Source organism: Sander vitreus, chromosome 5 (assembly GCF_031162955.1).
Source record: "Sander vitreus isolate 19-12246 chromosome 5, sanVit1, whole genome shotgun sequence".
In the NCBI taxonomy this organism is placed as follows: domain Eukaryota; kingdom Metazoa; phylum Chordata; class Actinopteri; order Perciformes; family Percidae; genus Sander; species Sander vitreus.
This window is the reverse complement of record NC_135859.1, coordinates 32,505,035-32,530,497: the sequence shown is the minus strand read 5'-3', so window position 1 is coordinate 32,530,497 and position 25,463 is coordinate 32,505,035. Positions and strand designations below refer to the sequence as shown.

Sequence of the window (25,463 nt, the reverse complement as noted above, 5' to 3'; positions counted from 1 at the left end):
ATAGAAGATTTTGGCCCGATCGCCAAACCCTAGGATAAAATATTCCTGGTTTAAATTAACTATATATTTCAGAACAGTCAGAGAATGTTTTTACTAAAGCAGAGCAATTTTTAAAACTAAAGAACAGCTTTAACTTATTATAAAACAGCCAGTTCTCCTTCCATTGAGTCTGTTTAACAGTTTCAGAGTGCGCCACTAGATGACACTAAAGCGTATACACTGAGCTGATGAATGTTAGACTCCACTGGCCCACAACAGAGGTCCAGAGGCTGTTATTATGGAAACACGGAAGACGTTTATAGACTGGTCTGTGGTGCAGCTCCTGTGTTTTCCCCTTTCTAACTTATGTAACTACATGCATGACGTCAAATGTCTGATTTTGGAGGATGAATGGAGCCTCCTGACACTCAAACTAATGTTAAGATATGAATACAGTCAAATAAATAAAGAATCATACACATAGCAACTATATTTAGAGTTAAAATAACAGTTTTCTACAATTAAATAAACTTAGAGATCTCCAAAAGGCTCTAGAAGAAGTTATAAAAGCAAATAAGTTTGATTTTAATATATTCAACATTTGAAGAATATGAATTACAATCAAGGTGGTTTATGTTTATATAATTCTCATTATTTTGATTGTCCTGGCCAGATGTTAATATGTATAATAGAAGTGGTTAAAAAAAAGACATACATAATAATTCATAAAAAATAAAACATTATGATTAGAATTCCCTTCATTTCAGAATACATGCATGTGTTAATGAGAAAATAAATCCTCATCAGAAGCGAAGTTTTATTGTAGTGTTTTATTCTAAGGATAACGGACCGCTGTAACGGCTCCACTTCCTCTGTCTGAGCGGCTGTTCTCTGCAAAGATCGTCTATTGAAACGATGAATCAGCAGGAAACAAAAAAGGAAAATCTGCCGTACTGACACTGCTGCTTCACTTTCCATGGAACAGAACTGCAATAAATATCGATAAATGTTGTAGCTTATATTAACAAAATAGGCTCATTAAGATACCCTACTTTAAAAAACTATTAATAGTGTAGCCTACTTTAACATGAACATAGGCTACATAACATAACATAAACACTACATTTGTCTGACAGAGTTACTTCTCAGATTACAGTTTTTTTTATCCCCTTCATGTCCACTGAAAAAACATGTATTTCCAGATGTGTTGATTTTGAATGATTTTGATAAACTAAATGTGTTGCGAACATTCTCCTACTTCCTAAGCTAAATAAAGCCTTCAAAAAGCCTCTTATAAGCCTCTCTCTTATACGTGGTTCGCACAGGACAATAAACAAATATAGTTTAAATTCAGGACTTTTACTGTAGCCTACTTGTAACAGACTATTTTTACACTGTGGTAGGCTATTACTATTATATAATATTATCTGTTTTTAATTTTTTAATCTGTTTTCATGTAAATCTGTTTTTAATTTTTTAATCCGTTTTCATGTAAAGCACTTTGAATTGCCCTGTTGTGCCCTGAAATGTGCTATACAAATAAAGCTGCCTTGCCTTGCCTTGCCTACTACTAGCCTACTTAAAGTAAAATATCTTCCATACACACATACTGCAAAACAGAAATCCATATACATAAAGCCTATTTGCACGGACAGACGACAGTAAAAGTGTAGTTATGCCTCTTCTTTCTGACTAATATGGGACTCAGAAACGTGCTCAGAGTGAGCCCTCTTCACATTTCCTCCCCTCTGTGTTTCCCATATGTCAAAGTCTTTGTGCTTTTCAAGACAGCGAGGCGACAGAAGGAAAAAAAACAGCTGGATCCAAGGATCAGTCCTGCTAGCGGCTCGGCTAGCTGTATCACCCCTTCAAGCTAGCGCTTTCTCCTCGGCTGCCTGACTTCCATAAGGTACCGTATCATAAAACTGTCCCTCATTTGGGAGAACACAGCTATTTATCAATGGCGGGCTCGTTTTTACCTGCGCTGTCTGTTCTGACCTATTTTTCCAAGTGCCTGCCCGGCTAGGCAGCTAGCTTCCACATTAGCTTCTTTGGATGCTGATTAGCCAGCTAGCTTAAGGTAATTAGCCTCCTGCTGCTTCATGAGCAGGTATCAAAGGATTAAACGAGCTGTTAAGGCTAAAGAGAGGACAAACCGCCTAAACTCACTACACTTTCATTGTTTTCTTTTGCAAAACACGTTTTATTTGCTTTATTAGCCACTTTAAGTATGCCTGATGCTCATTCTTATCTAGTAACTAACATATCATCTTTTGAATTACTGGGAAATGAAGCAATAATCACACACGTTATTTTATTTCACAAAATGTAATGTTCCCCACACCCTGGTAATAAAAACATAAATTGCAATTTGTTTGTCATTTTAAAGCTTTTGTTAATACAAACACAGAGCTAGGTGATCTAGTTGGAATCAATAATCATAATTTCAATACAAACATTGTTTTCTGACATTGATTTATATTATGATATGGTAAATATAGCCCTACCCATTGGTGGAATGTAACTAAGTACATCAACTAAAGTACTGTACTATATAACAAAGTCGAGGTACTTTACTCAAGTCTTTTCTTTTTATGTTCCTTTATACTTCAACTCCTCTAAATTTATCTGACAGGTTTATTTACTTTACAGATGAAGATTTTTTTTGCACACAAAACATATAAAGAGTTTATAGAATATGATGTTTTGTTGTTTAACTGTTTATACGAGTACAGCTGAAAAGATTAGTTCATTTATCAATTAGACAGTTGACAGAAAATGAATTGGAAACTATTTTGATAATCGTTTAAATCAAAGTCACGGGGCCGTTGTTTTTCTGCATGGAGTTCTTTTACTTTGAAATACTTTTACGTCGATAATACTTTCGCTAAAGTAACATTTTCAATGCAGGACTTGTACTTGTACCATTGTAACAGAGTATTTAACAAGCATGGCAATAGTACTTTTACTTGTGTAGCTAAAGGATCAGATACTTTCTCCTCCACTGAATATACCTGATCAAATATAAAGTAATCGAATGTCAAATGCAGTGAATTGTGTCCCGCTTTAAAACTACAAAGGTGCAACAACCAAAACCTTCAACAGCTCGCTTTGTTAGTTTTTAAACACATTTTGCTTTGAAATATTCATTTTGACGACACAATTTAATAAAATGATAAAAACACTACGATCATATCCGGAGGAAATGGTTTGGTTGAGGTGGACTCTTACACAAAAACAGCCTAATAAAACGTATGTAATGTTTGTAAGAAGTGTAATTTTTATGAAGTTGAGGTCTTTGTCTGACGTGAACTCTGCTTTAAAACACTGCAGGAAAGCGTTGTATTACAAAACCCCTTACAGTCAATAAATTATTATTTAGAATTATCCCCCAGCCCTTTAAAACTTGGTGTAAAGTTATTACAAATAACATGATCTGAATGTCTAATAAGGTCTTCTTATGTTGGTGCAAAACAAATGTTACATCTTGAGTTTACTATCAGTCCTTAATGGCAGTTTTACTAGAAAATGTGGATTCAAATGTAATGACAGTGTAAAGGCCCTGACACACCAACCCGATTATCGTCCGTCGGACAGTCTGGCGAGGTCGGTGACTCGAGTCTGTTCGGTGTGTTCCGTGCCGTCGTCTGTCGGAGGAGCCGTCGGCCTTCATTTTGGCCGATTTGACATGTTGAATTGGAAGGCGGGCAGTCGGACTCAATGACCAATCTGATTGGTGGAGTGCTAACCCGGAAATGACGAGCGTGATGAGCGTGACAACGCCTCTCAAAATCTGACAAAAATCTTTTGAACTGACCTTTGTCGATCTGAAATGAAGACAGATTCAGCAACTGCACGGCCTATTTCTCGCATAAAATGTTTTCAGAAGCACGTTTCGGTGAACTATTTTCGGAAAATATGAGATCATATTCCGAACGTGGCGCCATTATGGTCGTGACTATGATGATTTTGAAATTTCGTTCGTCCAATCAGCTGCCGGTTTTCATTTTTGGGCGACAATACAGATTAGCGCCGCCTGCTGTTATGGAGACGTATTACGTCTCCACAACAGAATGTACGCTCCAGTCTGCGTCACTTCGGTGTGTTCCGAGGCACTTTTTTGACCAACTCGGGGAGACTGATCAGTCCGACTGCCTTTTCTACCAACGGTCGGCCGTCGGGTTGGTGTGTCAGAGCTTTAACAAGCGAGTGAACTCTCAGCACTATGAGAGCAACACTAATGCGATTTAAACTGGCCACCGTCCAGTCTGCAGGTCTTAATGCCTGTAATCAGGGCTCCATGTCATCTGAATTAGAGAGACAGTGACGATGGATGTTTAAGACTTAGAGAAAGTTCTATTCAGAGAGGTTTTTCTTTGTTTATTTAGACTCCTTTTGCACTGCATGAGTTAAGTGGTTATTTTCTGTAACTGTGCTCATACTGTACGTCTAAAAACATTTGCTGTATTGGTACCTGCCTTGTTACCGATTCCACTGTTTCTTCAGTTTGAAGCACAATTTACTTTAATGCAGTCCGAGAAAACATCATATTTATAAAAGCAGATAACTCATTTGTAAGGCACCACAATCATATTGTTAGTGTCTTTTCTGATAACATTCTGGGTGGCTTTATGTTTGTCTTCTTGGTTTAAGTCCAGCTCATTTAGACTTTTGTTTTAAAATTGTTGCATGTCAAGTACTATATTGACTAAGATATGTTAATTAAAAAGAACCTAAAGCACTTTAAGTAATGTTGTTAATCAGGATGTGATGAGGGAACTGGTAGAGGGACTTCTGTGTAATCATGCAGATAGTTTTGGTGTTATTGGTCCAGGTTTTTAGATCTTCTCTTCGGTGCAATGGAGGTGAATGGAACGTGTTTGTTGCTCACAGCTTTGAAAAACTACAAACAGTTCAACAGCAGAAACCATATAACGTTTCCCTGTTACTCTTTATAATCCACAGTCTTCACTGTAAAATGATTTTCAAAAAAAAATCCTTCCTACTTAAGAAATGGTCCTGTTGGGAACGGTTGACAGAGAGATTTAATAATTAATTCTGAGTGTCATGTTTTATTGTTGTAAAGCAAATTCTATTGACCTCCACTGACATTAGGGGGAGACACAAATCTCAGAGATAGATATCGTAAAACCTGGACAGATAAAACCAAAAGTACTCGATGGAGAGACACCACGAGAGGCAAGTGAAGAAATGTGTTGTTGTTTGGATGAAGTGTCCCTTTTAAAGGAAAGTACATTTGGGAGTACAGGTGTGTCTTTAGAATTGACCCTGGATCAGATAAGAAGATCAATATCAGTTTTATTTCTGTGCGTCTAGGACTTGTATGATTACATGTTTTATCTTGTTAGCCAACAAGCTAGTCATCAGTCCATCCAGACAGTGGAGTCAGGACAGATCTCAGACCAGGCAACGTCCCTATAGAGCTGCTGCATACTGTCACGGCATCCAAAGTAGGGTTGGGTATCGTTTGGGTTTTTTTCGATAGCGTTGTTGCCTGAACTTAAAAAAAAAAAAAAAAAAATAGCTAACGGTAGGCTAATGTTAGCTGCCAAGTGTAACGTAAGTGTTAACTAGCTTGACATGCAGCGATGTTTCTGTCTCTAACGTCCGTTTCTGAGCGCCAGAGAACAGCGCAGCCATTTAAGCGGCACCGAAATGAGGCCCAGAATTCCGTGTTGCTGTTTGGTTCCGGTAGATACCGGTCATTTTGGCACCTGTGCCATATTAGACCCGGGTTTCGGTACCCAACCCTAATCCAGTTGGGTTTGGTTGTTGATCATGAAAGTAGCTCTAACGTTAAGTGCTGCAATAATTCCTTTTCACAGTTGTACTTGTAGAAGAGACGAGATGTTTCAGACCAGGAGTTGTTGGAAGCTGGATTCACTCAGCTCTCAGTTTCATCTGACCTTTGCGAGAAATGTAAAGAAACTCAATTTCATTTTACTTTGTAGAAAGAGTAACCAAATCCCTTTCAGACTCCTCCTGAAAACGCCCATCCCTGTTTCTTGACTTTGCTCCAAAACAACGTTTCATCTCTCCGACTGTTTTCGTGTCTCGCTGCCTGGAAGGATTCAGACTCGTCAGCTGTTCACATTAACACAGGAAAGCTGACAACCTCTTCTTTTTTATTTTTTTATACATTCTTATTTTTGATGTCTGCTTTCAGACCTACACTGTTGTTATCAAGGATGTTCGGCTCGACTGTTTCTCAAAGCTGCAATCAGAGGTCTTATTCTGACCAGTTTAGTTCTGCGGTCGCTCCCACACAGTCTGAAAACAACTCCACTCTTACATGAAAGCTCCACAGTTGTCCACAGTTTGCTGCTTTCTGAACATCCTGTGACTGTGAATGGACATTTTCTTATTTCAAAACATAAAGAAGGCTCTTTAGAATGTATTTAATGTACGGGGAGTGGTGAAAATAACAGAAACATCGTACAACGCAGTCAAAAAAATGGCTGAGTGCAGAATTGCAGAAGTATAGATGTTATTTTGTCATTGATTACTGTAGGGATAGATTTCAGGTCATTTCCATAGAACAGGGCCATAGTAACTAAAACCCTGAACACATCTGGATCTTATTGTCGGTACACCACCTGGTGACGTGAGAGGCCTGACTGGACTGTAGTCAGCTGGGGCTGCACTTAAAGCCAGTTCTTGTAATCCTCTCAAAGCTGCCATCGATTAATCCGTGGATTATGTTTTCAGAAAATAGTGAATACTAGGATTACGGCCTCGCGGTTGTATGCCTCTGCCCACCAGTCACATCCAAGTTACATCCAAGTCTTTCCAGAGCATGAATGTATAATAAGACCTGGATTTAGCGTTCGAGGCGGAGCCCCGTTCATTCTTATGAGAGTTGCTAAGTGGCGCATGAAGCCGACATGGAGCCAAAAATGAGCCAGGTGATCAGCACTGCTTCCGCATTATTCGGCCCATGGAGCAGAGGCACTAGAGACCTTTGGCCGGCCAATTCCGGTTTAGCGCTCCGCTAGTATATCGACGGCATTTCATTTACAGGATAGTTCCGGTGCCACAGGAGGTTCTGCCGGATGTTCCTCATTTTTGGCCGGCTGTCTCTCACCTGTAAAGTAGGCATTCTAAACTCTTGTCGATTCGGGACACATCCTCCGAACTAGAACCGACAATCAATTCACAGACTTTCAAAATGTCATCGGACCGAACGGATCAAATTCTGATAGTGAAACGAGTCATTTGCCGGGGGTTGTGACGTTCACAGAAAATTAACCACTAATTTACAGACGTTTCTTTTGCTATGTAAGTCTATGGGGAAAAGTATTTTTGGGCCAGAAGGCATCACGGGACTGGCCGGGAGTTGCAATTCCAGTCTTTGGCCGCTATGTTCAATTTGCTTCATAGCCCGGGGCACTTCCTGGGGTTCGGTCCAGACTCTTATGTAGTAAAGGTAACGAGTGTATCTTTTGGCAAGACGTGGATACTTCACACTCATCTTCAACCCGGCAGCACAGATCTCTCTATACAATCACCACAGTTTTAAGATTAGTGCCACCAATCCTGAGTTGTGGCGTTGAATAATGGCCAGAACAGCATTTTTGCAGAAGAGTATGATGTCCCAGCGAAGTTGACCTTTGGGTATAAAATGTCATCGCTTCATAATTTTATCCTATTAAAGATGTGTGTGGAATGTTGTCATAATTAGCGTATGAATTCTTGAGTAATGGCCCAAAACGTGTGTTGAGTCCAAGGGGACGTTTGTGCCAAATTTGAAGAAATTACCTCGAGGCGTTTTTGAACTATTGTGTACACAAGAATGTGACGCACAACCCGAAAACACAATTCTTCCGGCCACAGCTATTCCTGGCGCGGAGGCATAAAAAAAAACCCAGCACAATTTCCCAGAACCAAACGTGACGTCTTCAGTTTTGTTTGACTAATAGTCCAAAATTCAGTTATTATGTCAGGCAAAGAAAAGGAGCACAGATGTTTTGCATTGCTGCCTGATTGAACGACTTCAACAAGTATGCGATTATCATAAATTATTGTTGATTAATGGGACTATTTTTTGTGACCGTTAAGTTATATTTAGTTTTATTACGAACAGAAGCTCACTAAGTCTCAGTTGTCCGTGCTCGGTGTTATTTGACAAATCTAGCAGGCTGTTCTTGCTCTGGTGTTGGTTCAGGTTGCGTACTGCGTCTTTAAATCTTTGTTTGGGCTCTGCGAGTCACGCCGCTCCCTGATCAGTCCTGATTATCCCGCCGTTTGTTGCCTTTGATCACAACAGCTCAGGCAGTTTGTGCAGTTGTACGTTTAAAACCTCCAGTAGTACTGAGCACTGATGTTTTTCATTCAGCCTTTTGTTACAGTAGTTGGTAAATCCTCCTTTAGAATAGAAGTCCGATTCTTTTTTTTTTTTCTTTCTACAGTTTCCTTTTTATTCACTGAGCAGCAGTTTGTCATCTGAGTTAGGAAAAGAAACTTTAACACGTTTTCAACAGGACTGTTCTCAGTTTCCTGCAGCTACTTCCTGTGTTTTATTCCTGCTGATCATATCACCGCAACATTTCGTGTTTTTCTTCTTCATATTTATGGAAATAATGCTGCTACACAGAAGAACAAAGACTCTTATAGCTTTACCAGAGTATGTGACGGATTCTTTCCAAGGTCTGAATCTTCAAATAACTTAGAAAAACTGAAGAATTAAAAAAAAAAAGCTCCCTTTCTTACATGAGTCATTTTTTTCATGTAAATTGTTCCCACAGTTTGAAAAGTGTCTCTATAATAGGGCTGCAACTAACAATTATTTTCATAGTCGATTAATGTGTCGATTATTGTCTTGATTAATCGATTAGTTGTCTGGTCTATAAAATGTCAGAAAGTGGTAAAAAAAAAAAAAAAAAGTCGATCAGTGTTTTCCAAAGCCCAGGATGATGTCCTCAAATGAAATTCAGTTTACTGTCACAGAGGAGTGAAGAAACTACAAAATAATCACATTTACGAAGCTGGGATCAGAGAATTAAAAAAAATGTTTTATTAGAAAAAATTACTCAAACCGATTCATCGAAATAGTTGACGATTAATTTAATAGTTTGACAACTAATCGATTAATCGGTTACTCCTTGCAACTCTACTCTGTAATGTATGTGCCAGTGTTCTAGTATGATGTGTGTGTCGCTGTCTGCAGCTGGTGGTGAGGCTGATGATGAGGTGTGAACATGGAGGCTCCTGAATACCTGGACCTGGATGAGATCGACTTCTCTGATGATTCAGCGGTCAGTGTGATGTCGCCTAAACAAGCTAACAGCTGCTAACTACACCTATCTACCTGATAATCCGTAGGTGTGGATTTCAGGGGGGTGGAGATGCAGGGGATTTGTTCCCCCTAATATTTAGAAGAGGTAGGTTCTTCCTCAAGAAATATGAAAGACAACCCACTTCCCAAAAGAGGTAAAAAATAACCGTTCAGGGGGACTCAATACATGTGTGTATCCCTACCTGTAACTATATGTTTCTCAACAATTTCAGACACAGAAAAAGAAGTGGTTAACGCCTACAATTTTTGGGGGGAGCTGCAATAAACCCTGGAGGTTCTAATGTTCCGTTTCAGTTGGAAATGGAAATTCATATATTTTCCACCCCGTTTAAATCAACAAGGACTAAATATTAGGAAATACTTCATGATGTTCAAGGTAAATAGCACAGGAGCACCCAGACACTGTTTACTTGGAAGCGCAGTTAAGGCTACATTTCACTTTTTGCGGGTTCTTTGAGAATTACACAATGTATTGTCTTTATTTGTGCAGGTTTAGTGGCGGCAAAAGCCGTGCAATCCTTTCGTGAATTCGCCTGTCAGTGATTAATTCCACCGCTGTAACCTACAGCTGCCTAAATGCTTCATGTTACAATCTGTCTGCACTTAAACTGACACCGCAAATAACTAATATCTAAATGTAACTGCTTTGCACAGCTGCTGAACTGCTGTCCACAATTTTTCTGACTTTCTTTTTGACCCTGCAGTATTCTGTGACGTCTCTGAAGAGCATCCCAGAGTTGTCCAGGAGGAGTGATGGCCCGGCCGAGGAGAGACCAGGTAACTAATTATTATAGAAGCATATCTTAGTTAGTATTTTTTTTTTTTTTTTTACTAAAACTGTATAGCAGACTCATATCTACTGAGTGTACTGTTCGTGAAATAGTTTTAAAAGTAATTCCAGACCCCAACAAAACACATTTTGATGTTTTGGGTGTTTGTTTTTACACATTTAAAGCTATAGTGCGTAGTTTCTGTCTCCCCCATGAGGAATTCTAAGTAATGACAACAAAGCTGTCGGCGCGTCCACATGATACGAGCCTTTCGTGATCGTACCCCTCCCCCACCCCTCCTCCACGCAGTTGCTAGTAGACAAGGAGGACACGGAGGATTAAAAAAACATGGACTCTTCAGAAAAGATAATTATTTGGGGGTGGGATCAGGCCATGAGTGCAGAGACGGCTCTGCATACATAGTAACGTTAAATACTCCACAGCGACTCTATGGATCGCTGTTTGACAAAAATGGTATTCCTTTAAACTTCTATCTAATGAAATCTCTGTGAAACTAAACTACCATATTTTTTTAAAACTCTCCTCTCCTCGTCCTGCAGCTCCAGCCATCAACTGGAGTCGCAGCGTTTCCTCCCACACCGGCGGGGGAATCAAACCCACAGGGCTCGCTGAGGTCCACAGTAAGTTCCGGCCCGTGAAGAGGGTCTCCCCTCTCAAACACCAACCAGAGACCACCGACTCTGACTCAGAGGGTAAAGTCCAGGGCCTGGGCCTGGGGGAGACGGGGGAGGCCAGTAAGGATGACCCCAGCTCTGACAAACCGACTCCTGCCTCCACCTCCTCTGACGGGCCGGGAGGGAAGGCGAAGGGCCTGGGCGGCAGCGTTGGTGTCGTTGGAGGGATCAACCCCCAGGCTCTGTTCGGGGAGCTGGAGCACTATGATCTGGACATGGACGAGATCCTGGACGTGCCTTATATCAAGTCCAGTCAGCAGATGTCCACGCTGCCTCGGGTCCCCCACGACAAGCGCTCGGTGACGGGGAGCAACCTGGGCGGAGGGACCCTGGAGAGGACCCGGGGAGGGGGGCTGAAGAGCTCCTCTTTAGCCCACAACGAGCCTCTGAGCCTGGGCAGCAGCAGCTCACAGACTCAGGTACTTCTAAGCAATTTCTTTAATAGTTTTTATTTGCGACTCCATCTACAGTCCACAGCACTGCATTTTTGCGTTATTTAATCATAAAATGTGGTCTGATATTCTTCAACGTCACAATAATGTGTCTGAAATAGTAATATAAAAACAATTGTATGTTTTGGTGTATTTGTAGCTTGAACATTCAAAGTCAGGTTGGAAAAATGAAGTGAAGCCTTGGTTTTAGTAACTAGTTAAACCTTATTTTACAGTGACCTCGACCAATGTGTTGATCACATCTCCACATCGGCCAGGAGGAATCTTAGAGGGTTTCCTCGAACAAAACTGTTCATGAATGGCTCTCTTCACTTCATGTCACAGAATCCTAATTGATTTGAGGTCAGGAGTGACCTTAACCATTCTGTCCGAATTCTGCATTCTGACATTTTGTAGATGATGTTTCCCTATTACATCTCCCAACTTCTATAAAGCATCAGATGACTGATGGCTACCCTGAACCTTAAACTTGTAAAAAAAATACGTTTTTAAATGCATTGTTTTCTGTTTATAAGTAATGGCTGCCAAGAGCCAGCAAAACGGCTATAAAACATTGGGATGTCAAAATGCATTGTCCTGTGTGTATGCACTGGTGCTAAAATGTATTGGAAACTGTGAAGTATATTTATAGTATATTCATGCAGCCATTTTCTTTTCTTTTCAGTGCAAAATGTTAATGGTAAACATAGTTGTAAACAAAGCTGGATTTTAGGGCTGCAGCGATCGATTATTTTCCATCGATTAATCGGATAAGAAATACTTTTGTTGTTTTGTGCCTATAAGTATATATGAGTTATACTCAACCTATTTTCATTTATATATTTGATTACAATGTCACAGAGCTCTGTTACACTTATGCTAGTAGATCGTTTATCAGCTGTTTCTCCGTGAAGAGAGAGAGTGAGAGAAAATGGTCGGCTGTTTTTCCGAAGGGATAGTCAACAAGTCGGCAATCAAATCGTGGTCACCACTACGTATTTTCTTGTCTTTTGTTTTTGGTAGTTGTTGTGTTTGGTGTAGTTTCATCATCCGTACGACTCTGTGATTTACTGTTGTCGGGTCCGCTTCGTGGAATGGATGATTAAGTTAAACTCAATGTTTTCTGTTGAGATGCTGAAGCATCGACGTCGTGCTATTATTGCGTTAAGCTAGTTTGATTTTGCAGTAGACACGCTGTACTAGAGGTGTTGAAATGAATCAAATGATCGATGCATCGAATCGTGGACATGGACGATGCTGCATCGATAATCGACCGGGCCATAATCGATTATTTCTGTTTACAATTTAATGTAGGCCTGACAACCTTTCTGTTTACATATTCTGTTATGTTTTGCACATTCAGGAAGTGCTGTAGTTTTATGTATCCAGTTTATTTAGTATTAGAGCACTGCAGAATGTTTTGTTTTTGAAGCTTGAAAAGCTTATAAAGCTATAACCTATATGGATTTAATAGAACAATGTATTTGACGCATCGAGATATCGAATCAAATTGAATCGCTGACATGATAATCGTAAACGAATCGGGAGATCAGTGAAGATTCACACCTCTACACTGTACAGAGTTTTCGTTTTAATTACGTTTGAACTGATTCCAAACTTTGGCCACTTTCTAAGAGCCTGTTTCTTCTCTTAGCCCCTCACTAGTTACGCTCTCTTTCTTCATTTTGTTATCTGCGTCGTCAGTCTTCATGGCATGTGTCGCCAGCAGCGTCAGCCCGGTGTGCGACGCTAATAATCATCCGTGCGGCAACACCGTGAGCGATACAACGTTGGTAGCGTTGATTAAACGAAGCTTAAAAACGAGGTTTTTTTAGTAATCAGATTATTCGAGTTACTCGATGGAATCGTTTCAGCCCTACTGGATTTAAAATACTTTAAAAAATCAGCTTTGCAAATGTTGTATGTTTTAATGCACCGGACACGTTTGTTAGAGCTGACGGAGCTGATGGAACTTTTGTTTGTTTACAAGGAAAATCCACAGTACTGCTTTAACCTTTATCTAATAATTAATTCACAGTATTCCATTAAGGCTTCTGTTTCAACAAGTAATGTGTTTAACGGCATGAAATATCAGCTTTTTTAATGAATTATTGTAGGGCTGCAACTAACGATTATTTTCATAGTCGATTAATCTGTCGATTATTTTCTCGATTAATCGATTAGTTGTTTGATCTATAAAAATGTCAAAACATGGTGAAAAATGTGGATCAGTGTTTCCCAAAAGCCTAAGATGACGTCCTCAAATGTCTTGTTTGGTCCATAACTCAAAGATATTCAGTTTACTGTCACAAAGGAGAGAAGAAACTAGAAGATATTCACATTTAACAAGCTGGAATCAGAGAAATCTTTTTTTTTTTTTTATAAAAAAATGACTCAAACAATTAATCGATTACCAAAATAGTTGGCGATTAATTTAATAGTTGACAACTAATCGATTAATCGATCGATTAATCTATCGTTGCACCTCTAAATTATTTAATAAACTGTAATGTTGGTATTTATGTGTTTCCTACAGTATTGTGTTCTGTCTCCGCTGAAGTGGTCAGACCTGAGGAAGTCCAAGTCGATGGATCCAGACCTCCACCACCTCCACCGCTCCCCGGCTGGAGGAGGCTACCAGTCAGAGCTGCTCTCCTCCGGACTCCTCAGCTGCTCCTCCTCCGTCTCTTCGTTCTCTGATGCAGGTGCGAACCTTTCTTCTTGCCTGTCTTACCCTTTTTTTGTTGGATAAAAACACTGTCATGATATACCTTTCTTTGAATAATGACTTCCAGACAAGTTGCTGTCTGCGCGGGTCTACCCAGACTCTCAGAGCCAGAGGCCGGGCGTGGAGCCACCAGGGGGGGGCCCGGGGATGATGTTCCCCCTTCCCGGGTGCAGCGTGGGCAGGCAGGACGTCTCCAAGCCCAGGGCTCCTGGTCCAGGAGGAGGAGGAGGAGGGGGTGGAGGCAGCAGTGGGCCGAGGGGGTTCGGAGGAGGTGGAGGAGCAGGAGCGGAGGTGGACGAGGAGACCAAGAAGAACCAGAACATCATCAACATCGTCAGAGAGGGACAGATGTCTTTGCTGGTGAGTGGGAGGCATCATGCTTCTGATTAGTGGAAGAGAATCTAACGCAGGGTTTCCGCCGGGTCTTAAAAAGTCTACATTTTATGCCTTAAAAAGTCTTAAAGTGCTCATAATATGCTGTTTTGGCTTTTTCCCTTTCCTTTATTGTGTAATATATCTTTTTTGTGCATGTTATAGGTTTACAAAGTGAAAAAGCCCAAAGTCCACCCCAAAGGGACTTACCATCTCCAACAGAAAACACAGTTCACAAACTGCTCCAAACAGCTCTATTGTAGTCCAGCCTTTACTTCAGAGACAAACGTGGTCACTTTGTAACACATGTTATAATGCTCACCTAGCTGCTAGCGTGGCACTCCCTCATACTCTGCTTCTGACTGGCTAGTAGTCCTTACCCAGCTACTGCACATGTGTGACTCCCAACAAAGATGGAACAGAAGTGAGATGTCTCACTCTGTAGCTAAAACAGAGAGCTCAACACACAGGGTGAAAAGAGGAGCTGCAGCAATGTGCAGTACAACAAAAATATGGTGTTTTTTGAAAATGAAACCATGTAAACCTATTCTGATACAACCTCTAAATACAACTATGAACCTGAAAATGAGCATAATATGAGCACTTTAAATTTGCTGAAGTATTGTGTTCTAGGACTTAAATAATTTCAAACCGGTCTTAATTTTCCCACATCAATGTAGCGCTACCTCTAATGCTCATTGAATTTATTTTTTTTATTCTGTGGTGTTGTAGTTCTTCTGTTGCTAGTCCAGATATAATTTGCTGTACTACGACTACAAATGAGACCAAAATGCAACTTATATCGCAGCCAACCTAGACACAGTCTGATAATGGCAATGAGGATATCTGGGAATTATTTCAGACGTTTCTGGACTCTGACATCTGACTTTTTTTCCGATGTTGTGATATACGTAGGTCTTAAGTTTCATTCACAATGGTCTTTAAAAAGTCTTACATTTGACTTGAACCTGTTACATTTGCAAATCACATCTGATGTTGTATCTCATCTTTTTTCTCCTTACCCTTTTCTTTTCCTTCTCCTATCCCTCCCCCACCCTTTCTTTCTCCTTCCCCCCCCCTCCTGCAGCCTCACCTGGCAGCAGACAACCTGGAGCTGATCAGAGACGAGGACGGGAACAACCTGCTGCACATCTCGGCCTGTCAGGGCCACGCTGACTGTCTGCAGCATCTCACCTCTCTGATGGGGGAGGACAGCCTCAACGAACGCAACAACCAGCAGCTCACTCCCGCTGGTCTGGGAGTTAAGGTCAGTGTGTGAAGAAAACTGTTAATGTGAACTTAAAAGATGTTGATTAGTGAATACTTGGTGTTTTTGTTTTAAATGGCATGAGTACAAATGAGAAAAATCAAGCAGACCAAGTTTCCTTAAAAATCCTAAATACAGGATTCCGGAAAAAAGCTCATTATTCAGGCTGCTCTACTTTATACTCTTTCTTCAACGTATAATGTGTAATTTGCTGCAGCTAAGGGTCTCTCAATCAGATCAATAAGAAAAGACAGAGCAATACCGTCATTGCAGACAGCATCCCTTCACTGTTCATCGTTCGGGAGGTTTTTACCGGGGCCCAAATAATCCGCAGAGGTCTCCTCCTCTCCAAAACAAACAGACCTGCTGATTGAAACATGAGCAAATCAATTTCACGTTAAAAAATCTGCGTTTCTGAGTCGATCTCTAGCTCACCTAGTAGAGCATGCGCCCCCTTCAGGTTTGAATCCGACCAGGGCTTGTCATGCCCTCTATCTTCCCCCCTTTCCCGGTCTGTTTCTACTAGTGTTCATCAGTGTAGATGCTCACATTGTTATCGTTCTTGGTTTGGACGACCCTTAATATTTTGTCCATGGGGTGGGGGGGTTCAAAATTATAAACACCTTTCAATTTAATGTACCTAACAAAGTGGCCAGTGTGTGTGTAAGGTGTAGAGAACTAGCAAGCTTAAAGTGGTTCAAAAAATCTAAGAGATTTTTTTTCATTTGATATCTTTAAAAAAAATGTGAATAGATGTTGTGCAGCTTCATCTCTACCTTATTATAATCCTGATGTAAATACATTTGCTCATTTTACAGCTTAAAATGCAGAAAACCTGCTTAAATGCCTCCTAAAACCTCCTCAATTTTGCACATGCAGGTGGAAATATACAAAAACCAACAAAGAAAACATCTACGCTATAATTTGATTGGCTGTTGGCAGCTGGTCAATGAGTTCAACAGGTCCGTCAGTGTTAAGATGGAGGTTTTGGATAAAAAAAAGTTTAACATTGGCTCTGTCGGCCCACTGCAGGATGTTATAAAATGAGTCCCTGGAATGAACACTATAACTACTGCGAAGGTCCTGTTTTGTTCGCCCTGCTGTGGAAACCAGGCTCTTGATTGGCTGCCAGAAAGGAAGTGTGTTATCTAGAGACAAGCCGGGCAGCTGAGTCCTGATTGGCTCTTATCAACAAGCCTCTATTTTATTCCCTCAGATTAATGGGTTGACGGATTTAAAACCACCTGGTCCTAACGGAAACGTGTGTGTGTGTGTGTGTGTGTGTGTGTGTGTGTGTGTGTGTGTGTGTGTGTGTGTGTGTGTGTGTGTGTGTGTGTGTGTGTGTGTGTGTGTGTGTGTGTGTGTGTGTGTGTGTGTGTGGCAGAACGGTCATCTAGAGTGCGTGAGGTGGATGGTGAGTGAGACAGAGGCCATCGCAGAGCTGAGCTGCACCAGAGAACATCCCAGTCTGATCCACTACGCTGCCCGCTATGGACAGGTAACACAAAGAAACCCATTCACATGAATACATACCTTTCCAAACAGTTTCCAATGAAGGCTTCCCAGATGGTGCTGTGTAACAAACCATCCGGCTTGTCAGGTTAGCGCTGACGCAGAATGACATCACTAAAACTATCCAATCACGTCGGTAACCTGTCATGTTTGGCCGGACCACATAAAGTGAACAGGTGTGAAAGCACCCTGAGATGTCTTTAAAGGCCAGCGTACAGAGGGTAAACCTTTTGATTTAAGTGAAGACAAAGCACAACCCCCAAGATGGGGGAAAATGCCAATACTGACTATTAGAAGAAGAAAAGATACAAATTAGGCCAGAAGTGTTAAAGGGAAAAGTCCCATTTTTATGTTGGGATGGGTATGTATATATGCGTGTGTGTGTGTGTGTGTGTGTGTGTGTGTGTGATTACTGGGGAAGATTGAAGGTGTGTTTGGTTGACTTAAGGGTAAAAAGTCTCTCTCTTTTTCTCTCCTCTCTCTCTCCGTCTGCCTCTCCAGGAGAAGGTCTTGTTGTGGTTGCTTCAGTTCATGCAGGAACAGGCGATCTCTCTGGACGAAATCGACCAGAACGGAAACACTGCCGTCCACGTTGCAGCTCAGTACGGACACCTCACCTGTATACAGGTGTGTACTGCTGGAAAGTAACAGTTACTACCAACGTAACTATCACTGTTTCCTCTGTTTTCTCTCAGACAGCTGCGGTTGGTCTTGTGGTTTTATTTGATTATTTAAAGGTCCAGTGTGTAACGTGTTTAGTTGTTCATTATCAAAAATCTGTGTTGCCCGTTCATAAACTTGTCCTTTTTCATGAATATTTACCACCACCATCAATTCCAAGTATTCCTTTTGGCTTGACATTTTACATTTGTATTCACATGAACTGGGGGTAGACGCTCCATATTCATGCGCCATCTTGAAATACGTTAGCCGGTAAGGGACATACAGGACATACTGCTCCGCCTTTCACGTTTTCGCTGTCACATGATAAACTCACAGGTGCTGCTAATGCTGCTAATGGGCCCGGCAAGTTTGAAGAAGGAAACATGGAGGACCACACGTATTCAAAATCCAAATTTCAGGAACAGGAGTCTTCGTCTTCGCCCAGAAAAAGAAAAAGGATATTGAAAAAAAACAAGAGACCGTCTTTTTGAAGCGTGAAGGCTACCGCAGCTGTAATACGTACTTTGAACTGCGTGGCGCGAGAGAGTTGATTGCGATATATGATCTCAACGCTAGATGGGAGAAATTCCTACACATTGGACCTTTAAACATCCACTCCATCACTTAACTTTCTTAACCTACAGCTCAGTAATGCAGAATGTGATTCAAAGCAACACTAGATTTTATTAGAGATGCACCGATTACAACTTTCTAGGCCAATTTCCGATTTTTCATTGAGTTTGACCAGCTGATACCGATTTTAGCCGATTCCAAGTTCATTTTTTCTAACCACTTTACAGCGCACACAAATATTTATTTTCTATCTTTTCTTTAATAGAAAATTTTACATTTTGCATATAACGTAGAAAATGTTTTGATTAGCTAATAGATCATTATAAAATAGAACAATATAAATTACTCCTGGTGTGGGAAATTCACACACATCTAAAGTGCAATGTTATGGAAGAACCATTTCCTTCTTTTCACATCCAATATCCAACTAAACAAATGTGATAAATTTAGCAAACTAAACTTTTGTATGTATGAAAACAGGGAAAACAGGTAATGGCAATACAATAATATAAAAATATATATATATATATATATATATATATACTAAAATAAATATAGACTTAATGCAGTATAAAGATATTTCTCAAAACACACACACAGGCCTGTTTGAACGTCAACAGTAACGTTACCTGAAAACAGCGTGTAGTTCCTTTTTTAGCAAGTTTGCTTTATGTGTCATTGTGCATAAATATGAACAATACCGTTGCTGTCAACGGGCTTATCTGCTAACGTTAGCCACCGACGGTAACCTCAGAACAATCCAGCAAATAGACGGTACCCTAGAGTGCCGTTACCTGAAACAGATGATTTAACGTCACCGCTCATTTTACACACAATTTAGCAACAAAACTAAACGCTGAGGGAAGATAACTACGGTTTTAATGTTGGTTTTGAGCGGTATGCACGTCCACTGACCTGGAAAGTGTTTTAAACAGTAACGGTAATACAGCGTGTCAGAGGAATACAGCGTCTCCCTTTTTTTTCTTTTTTTTTTTACAGCGTCTCCTACAGCGGCCAGCGGGGCGGCAGAGGCAGAGGGACCACAGCGTTTGTTAATGTTAGCTTCTTGTGTGATAAACAGTAAATTCATCAAAGTCCGTGTGCCCAACGCTATTTTCCAATAAACTGTAGTTGTCATATTTCACGGGACCCGCGTGAGTGCGGTTTTCATGTTCCAGTTTTTCAGCCTCAGAGGGGAGAGAGGGAGCTGCTGACTGTTCGAGCCGTTTATAATTACGACTTTTCATAAACGGCTGATTGTGTGCCGCTGCTACATGCATATAGTGGAAACCCTGCATATGCACTTGTGGTGCTGATGTTGCGCGATGTAAATGATGCGGCGCCCGAGTATTAGAAGTATTAATATTAGAGAATTTGACCAGCATAAAATGGGCATATGTCAGACTGACCGGCAGGTCGCCGGTCATGGCCGATGACGTGAAAATCGGCCAATTCCGGTCAGCGGCCAGTCAATCGGTGCATCTCTAGATTTTATTATTACAATATTTAAACAATGAAAATGTCAACATTAAACCCCACATGTGAGGCGCATGTTTCTGCAGTGGAAGCTGAGTGTTTTTTATTCACCCTGCTTAAGGAGAGGCGGATGTTATCAGTCTTGTCTGCTTCCTGTTGGCTAGCCGGGCCGACTATCAAAATACTGATAGTTAATGATCTGTTTTTGATAAAATAGCTGTTTTTTCTCAGCAGAGTGTGGGGAAAGCTAAAGGCAGTATAAATGGGAGTATTAATGAAAAGAGCTACAACTGGCGTCAACATGTGTGAGATGTTTCCAGGAGCCAGAGCTCAAAGCAGTAACGGTTTAAGTCTCTGTGTCTGTGTCCAGACTCTGGTGGAGTACGGCTCCAACGTGACGGTCCAGAACCAGCAGGGGGAGCGGCCTTCCCAGAGTGCCGAGCGGCAGGGACACACCACCTGCGCTCGGTACCTGGTCGTCGTGGAAACCTGCATGTCGTTGGCCTCCCAGGTTGTGAAACTCACCAAACAGCTCAATGAGTAAGTTACAGGGTTTGTACCGTTGTTTTCAGTTACAGTTGCTGTATCGAATTGTTCATAGTTTCTCAGTTATTGCTATTCTATTGACCATTCTAGATGTGTGAAATGGGCTTCAGAGTGCTCAGTTGCTGCCAGAGCCTTAAGTAGAAATCTAGAGACTGTCACACATGCTTACATTTACTGTCGTTTAGACCAGGGGTCTTTTAAGTTTTTTAGGTCAGGGACCCCTAAGCTGAAAGAGAAACAGAGTAGGGACCCCCTACTGCATATATTGTATAGCCTGAAAATAATTTAAAAAAAACTTGTCCATAAAAAAAAAAATGAAACCTAGAATTCATAGCGAGCGAGTTGGCGTGTTGATGGCGTTTTCTATCATGTGTCTGGCACTACCGGAAGTAAACAAACAGCGAGGGTGAAGAAGATGCTACAAAGACGTCAACAAAAACGTTTAACTGGAGAGACGACTACATTCTTGAACATTCTTGAAAATCGTCAGACAAATTCAAGGAACGGCAAGAGACTTTATGACCAAATTACAAACCTTATGGACATAATGCGCACCAATAGATAGCCAAATATATTTGAACCTACTGTATATGTTTAAGGAATATTCAGCACGCCTGAGGTTCCCCAGCAAAGGCTCTACTACACTGTAAAGGGTGAATGTAGAATTTACAGTAATTTGTTACAGTGTAATCATTTAACAATCTAGGCCCTCCCTCTCTAGAACAACATCTCTGAGGAGATTAGACTCAGGAGCTCCTTATCCTCTTTTAAATCCCTCTTAAAAACACATTTTTATAAGTGTGCTTTCACAGCGTTTGTGGCCTAAATTTATGAAGTTATGTCACTTCTTAAAACCTATTTGTATACAAAGGCATTCTCTTAACTTTTATTGTGTAGCTCATTTCGCTCAATGTTGTATGACTTTTGAAACAGGTTTTAACTTGTTTTATTATTGTTTGTCTTCCATTTTATTTTGTCTTATAAAGCACTTTGTAACTTTGTTTTGAAAAGTGCTATATAAATAAATGTATTATTATTATTACTGGTGGGTGTGTGTCGGTGTCAGAGTTAATCCTGTTGTGTGTGTTTGTGTTGTTTGTCATGCAGACAGGCAGCAGAGAGGATTACTCTACAGAAACAACTGCAGAGACTGATGGACCCCACAGAGGGGACACCTTCCAGATCACCCAGGTAACACACACACACACACACACACACACACACACACACACACACACACACACACACACAGATGCTCACACAGAAACAGTGTCTCTATCATTGCATCTTACACCCACAACTATGTCCCCCATGAATCTGGAGTTGTATTCTTTTATACTCTTGGGAATGTAGCTATTTTAAGTTTCTTCTCATCTATTGTGGTGGCTACAAAACCACAGAACAAGACATGAAGTCATGGTGTGAGAGTGGAGGGAGTGAGTCTGGAAAATGGTAATAGTTGTCACTCCCCACAAGAATAAACGAGTCAGCACAGCATAGATGGGGGAGTGATGATGGTAACCTCCACTGAGAAGAACTTGAACTCCGAGCCACAGATATGAGCAGTGCTGGCGGCGGCAGCAGTGAAAGCAAGTGATCACAGCATTTACAGTACAGCAGTTTTCAGATGAGATGGAATTTAATTATTTGATTCGATATAAAACTTTTAACTGCAGATAATGCTATTTCAGAGCTGAAATTAGTTACTTAATTAACCAGAACCCATGTGTTTTCACTGTATTGGTGATAGTAGCAGATGTTATAATCTAGCAATATCAGTTGTAGTAGTTATAGAAGTGGTAGCAGCAGCAGGTGTAGCAGTTAGTCAGTTAGTTTTTTTTAATGAAAACCAGTCGTGGTAAAAGTAACTCTTAGAAAAAAAGCAAGTACTGCTATTAGAAATAGTGGTATGTAGTAATGGTAGTAGAAGTAGCAGTAATGAGGGTGTTGGTTTTTAGTAGTAGTAGTTGTAGTAATGATTTAAAGGCATCAACAACATACACACCTATAGAATGTAAAAGTAAAGAATAATTTCTTCTCCCTCTCTGGACTCCAGCTCCCATCAGCCCTCAGTGGAGGCGTGGCCGGAGATGATGTTGACAGCGGAGGGGACTCCAGGTGACGGTTGGTTGGTTCGTCAGGGAGGGGTGGGTCCAGACCCGGTGCTGCGGCAGCTGCTGGGGAAGGACATTTCGGACACGCTGTGTCCCAGGGAGAGGCTGCCCCCGGCGGGCGGCCCCGGGGCCCCTGGGGCCCGCAGGACCGGGCTGGTGGAGAGGAGAGAGCTCAAACTAGCGAGACTCAAACAGATCATGCAGCGCTCTCTGAGTGAATCCGATTCGGACGGTTATCCGCCAGAGGAGGGTAAAAGTCAAGGAGCCTCTGCCTCAAACACACTGCGACCTGATAGGCCGTCCCATTTGCCAATCGCAGAGGAGGAGCCAGCGTCAAACCACCTTAACCTGGTGATGAGGAAGCACCTCCCTTCCTCCTCTTCCTCCTCATGCATAGCTGAGCGAAAGCTGGCGTTTTCTCTCAGCGGGTCAAAGTCGGCGGACAGCGTCGGTATTAACCCCTCCCCCACCTCCAGCGACCCTGAGGCGGCAGACGGTAAAACACCAGACGCTTCCGGCGACCTCCAAGACGCCGCCAACGGCCAGAAAGTGGCCACCAGCCCCAAGAGCGCCCTGAAGTCGCCCTCGTCTCGCAGGAAGACATCCCAAAATCTCAAACTGAGGGTCACCTTCGACGAGCAGGTCCACAAGAGCTCCAATCAGGAGGCGGAGCAGACCAAAGGGCATCATGGGAAGGAGAGGACTCCAACGGGAAGCTCTGAAAGCAAGCGGCCGTTCGGGGCGTTCCGCTCCATCATGGAAACGCTGAGCGGCAACACAAACCACAACAACAACAGTGGTGGTCAGTCAGGCTCCACCTGTCAGAACTCACCTGGCAGGAAGTCTGAGAGTAAAAGCAGCTCAGGAGGAGGAGGAGGGGCTAAGGGCAAGAGCAAAACCAGTAACGTTTAACCAACGAATGCCTACTGAAGGCAGAGAGCACATAACAAACAGACCGACAAAGCAAACGGCAAGAGGCAGCCAACATCAGAAATTTATATTCCAATGGTAGCAGAGATATCGCCGACATCCATCGAAAATAAACGTCCATAAAAATCCACTCAATGTAAACAAATCCAGGCTAAAAACAGTGTTAAGATGTATTCCACAGCTAAGTCACTGACTCCATGGCAACATCATACACCCTATTTACATTACCCAAAGTATAGTTTTGGGAACTGCAGTTCCAAAACTCTAAACATAATAATCCCGAAACATCATATAATATATACACTATGATGAATACATGTTCTAGGATAACATGAATAATGGCATTTCCAAGTGGGTTAATGTATCCTGAAAAAATAATTTATGACATCTCAAGTAACTATGCCACACGCAAGCAAACTTGCCAAGGGTTCAAAGGGTTAACGCGGATTTTTTAAATGACAGTAAATTACAACAGCATACGAAAAACACCAGACACTTCATAGTTAATATAAAATTGGACTTCAAGTGACCAAATCAAAAGTGCGATTTTGTCACTCAAGATAAGACTAAAGTTGTATCTTCAGCTACAGATTGTTTGGTCCAAACCACAGTGGGGGAAAAGCTGACTTTGCTTTATTTTAGGGCATACCAGCTGCTTACAAGCGGATCTGGACTTGTTAACATACCTGTCATCCTGCCAGTTTGCCCTCTTAAATACAGGAGTCTTCATGTGTCGGTTCATAGTAAAATGGTAAAAATTACTTTCAGACAGGGACAATAAAAAGTCTGTCTGACTCTGGGTGAGAAAAGTTAACATCTGTTCTCTTTTTTCCCATAATCCCTAGTTCACATTACTACCACAATATGGTTACGTACTGAATTAGTCCGTAAAATAAAAGTTCCAGTCAAAGTCTATTATTTTTTCACAAAATAATCTTTACTCAATGTCCATTTAGCAGCTTTTTTTCTGGAGCTTTAAACAGTATCTCATGGCTTCTTTTTTTTTTTTATCAGTGGATGGAGTTTGAGAGTGTGTCGGCTCCAAAAAAAAAAAGACAGTGAACAGACTGTGAGTTCACATTATTTTGTCAAACTACCATTCCCAAATTCAAGTTTGATCTTTAACGCTCCAGTGACCAGTTTAATATTTAACCGTTGTTTCCTCAGACGTTTGACTTTTGGTGGTTTTTCTACAGATGAAGGACTGAAAGACAAAAACAGAAACTCTGTTAAAAGATCATGTTCACGTGTATTTGAGGGCGTTATCCAGAGACAGGAATCCCTTCAGAGTGAATGAGAAGAACCTGTGTGTTTAATGTGTTTACTGATATTGAAGCAATTGTTTATATTGACCAACTGAAGGAAGTGCATTTGCGTATTAATCAGCATCCTGCAGAAACCTCACATGTCCATAATGCTACTTTTCGTATTTTTTCTTTTTGTTTTGTCACATTTAGTTTAATGTCAGATTACACAGAGTTCACTGGTCTGTTAAACGAAAACGTGTCTTCTAAATGAAGCACGGGTTCTGGTTCTCTGCCACTCTGTTACTGAACTAAACACTAAAGATGAAGTATTTATGTTTATGCACACAGTTAAATGATTTGAAATTTAAAAAAAAAAAATAGTGGTTATAATCATGCACGTGGTTAACGTGCACCAGCACAACAAATAGTTTTAAAAACCACTGTATATATAGTAGTATTTAATTATTATTTTTTTCTTTTTACATAATATTCCACACATTTTTTTAATTTTTATTTCCATGGTTATCTATGCAGTATTTTTGGCATGAAGTAGACTTTAGTTGTGTGATGTGTTTGAGACGGGGAGGTTTAAGAATGCACCTTCTACAGCGGCTGACAAACCGGCCCACCGTATGAACTTTAAGAGAAAGAAGTTTTAAACTCCAGAGATTTTAAACTTCTGACTAACTGTCTCAAAACTTGAAATTCGATGACTGAGGCTGATATCTGATGCTCTTATCCAGTGGTTACATTTCAATGTGGCAACATTTGGTAGTGGGAATAAGGTTATGCATTGAAATCTAACAAAAACATACAGCAGAATGTTTTTATAGTTGTTTGCTTT

General features: G+C 41.0%; 1 protein-coding gene across 2 annotated transcripts; it reads left to right on the top strand.

The window, feature by feature from the left end:
- Positions 1-1,780: 1,780 nt before the first annotated feature.
- Positions 1,781-24,540, top strand: sncaip (synuclein, alpha interacting protein). 2 transcript variants are annotated; one of them, XM_078251522.1, is made up of 12 exons: positions 1,781-1,888; positions 9,167-9,254; positions 10,000-10,072; positions 10,626-11,179; positions 13,752-13,896; positions 13,987-14,279; positions 15,379-15,558; positions 16,943-17,056; positions 17,572-17,697; positions 20,153-20,322; positions 21,436-21,519; positions 22,385-24,540. In XM_078251522.1, exons 2-12 carry the CDS (start codon positions 9,198-9,200, stop codon positions 23,352-23,354), a joined length of 2,766 nt encoding a protein of 921 aa, XP_078107648.1. In that variant the 5' UTR covers positions 1,781-1,888; positions 9,167-9,197; the 3' UTR covers positions 23,355-24,540. The 2 variants fall into 2 exon arrangements, with proteins under 2 accessions (XP_078107648.1, XP_078107647.1); XM_078251521.1 differs by having other exon boundaries at positions 13,728-13,896.
- Positions 24,541-25,463: the final 923 nt, after the last annotated feature.

What these genes read in the sequence shown, in the direction of transcription:
- sncaip (XM_078251521.1), top strand. Translation starts at nt 9,198, where the DNA reads ATGGAGGCTCCTGAATACCTGGACCTGGATGAGATCGACTTCTCTGAT. An exon ending in ACGCTGCCCGCTATGGACAG is followed by an intron (nt 17,057 to 17,571) that starts GTAACACAAAGA and finishes CTGCCTCTCCAG; the next exon opens with GAGAAGGTCTTGTTGTGGTT. An exon ending in GACACCTCACCTGTATACAG is followed by an intron (nt 17,698 to 20,152) that starts GTGTGTACTGCT and finishes GTCTGTGTCCAG; the next exon opens with ACTCTGGTGGAGTACGGCTC.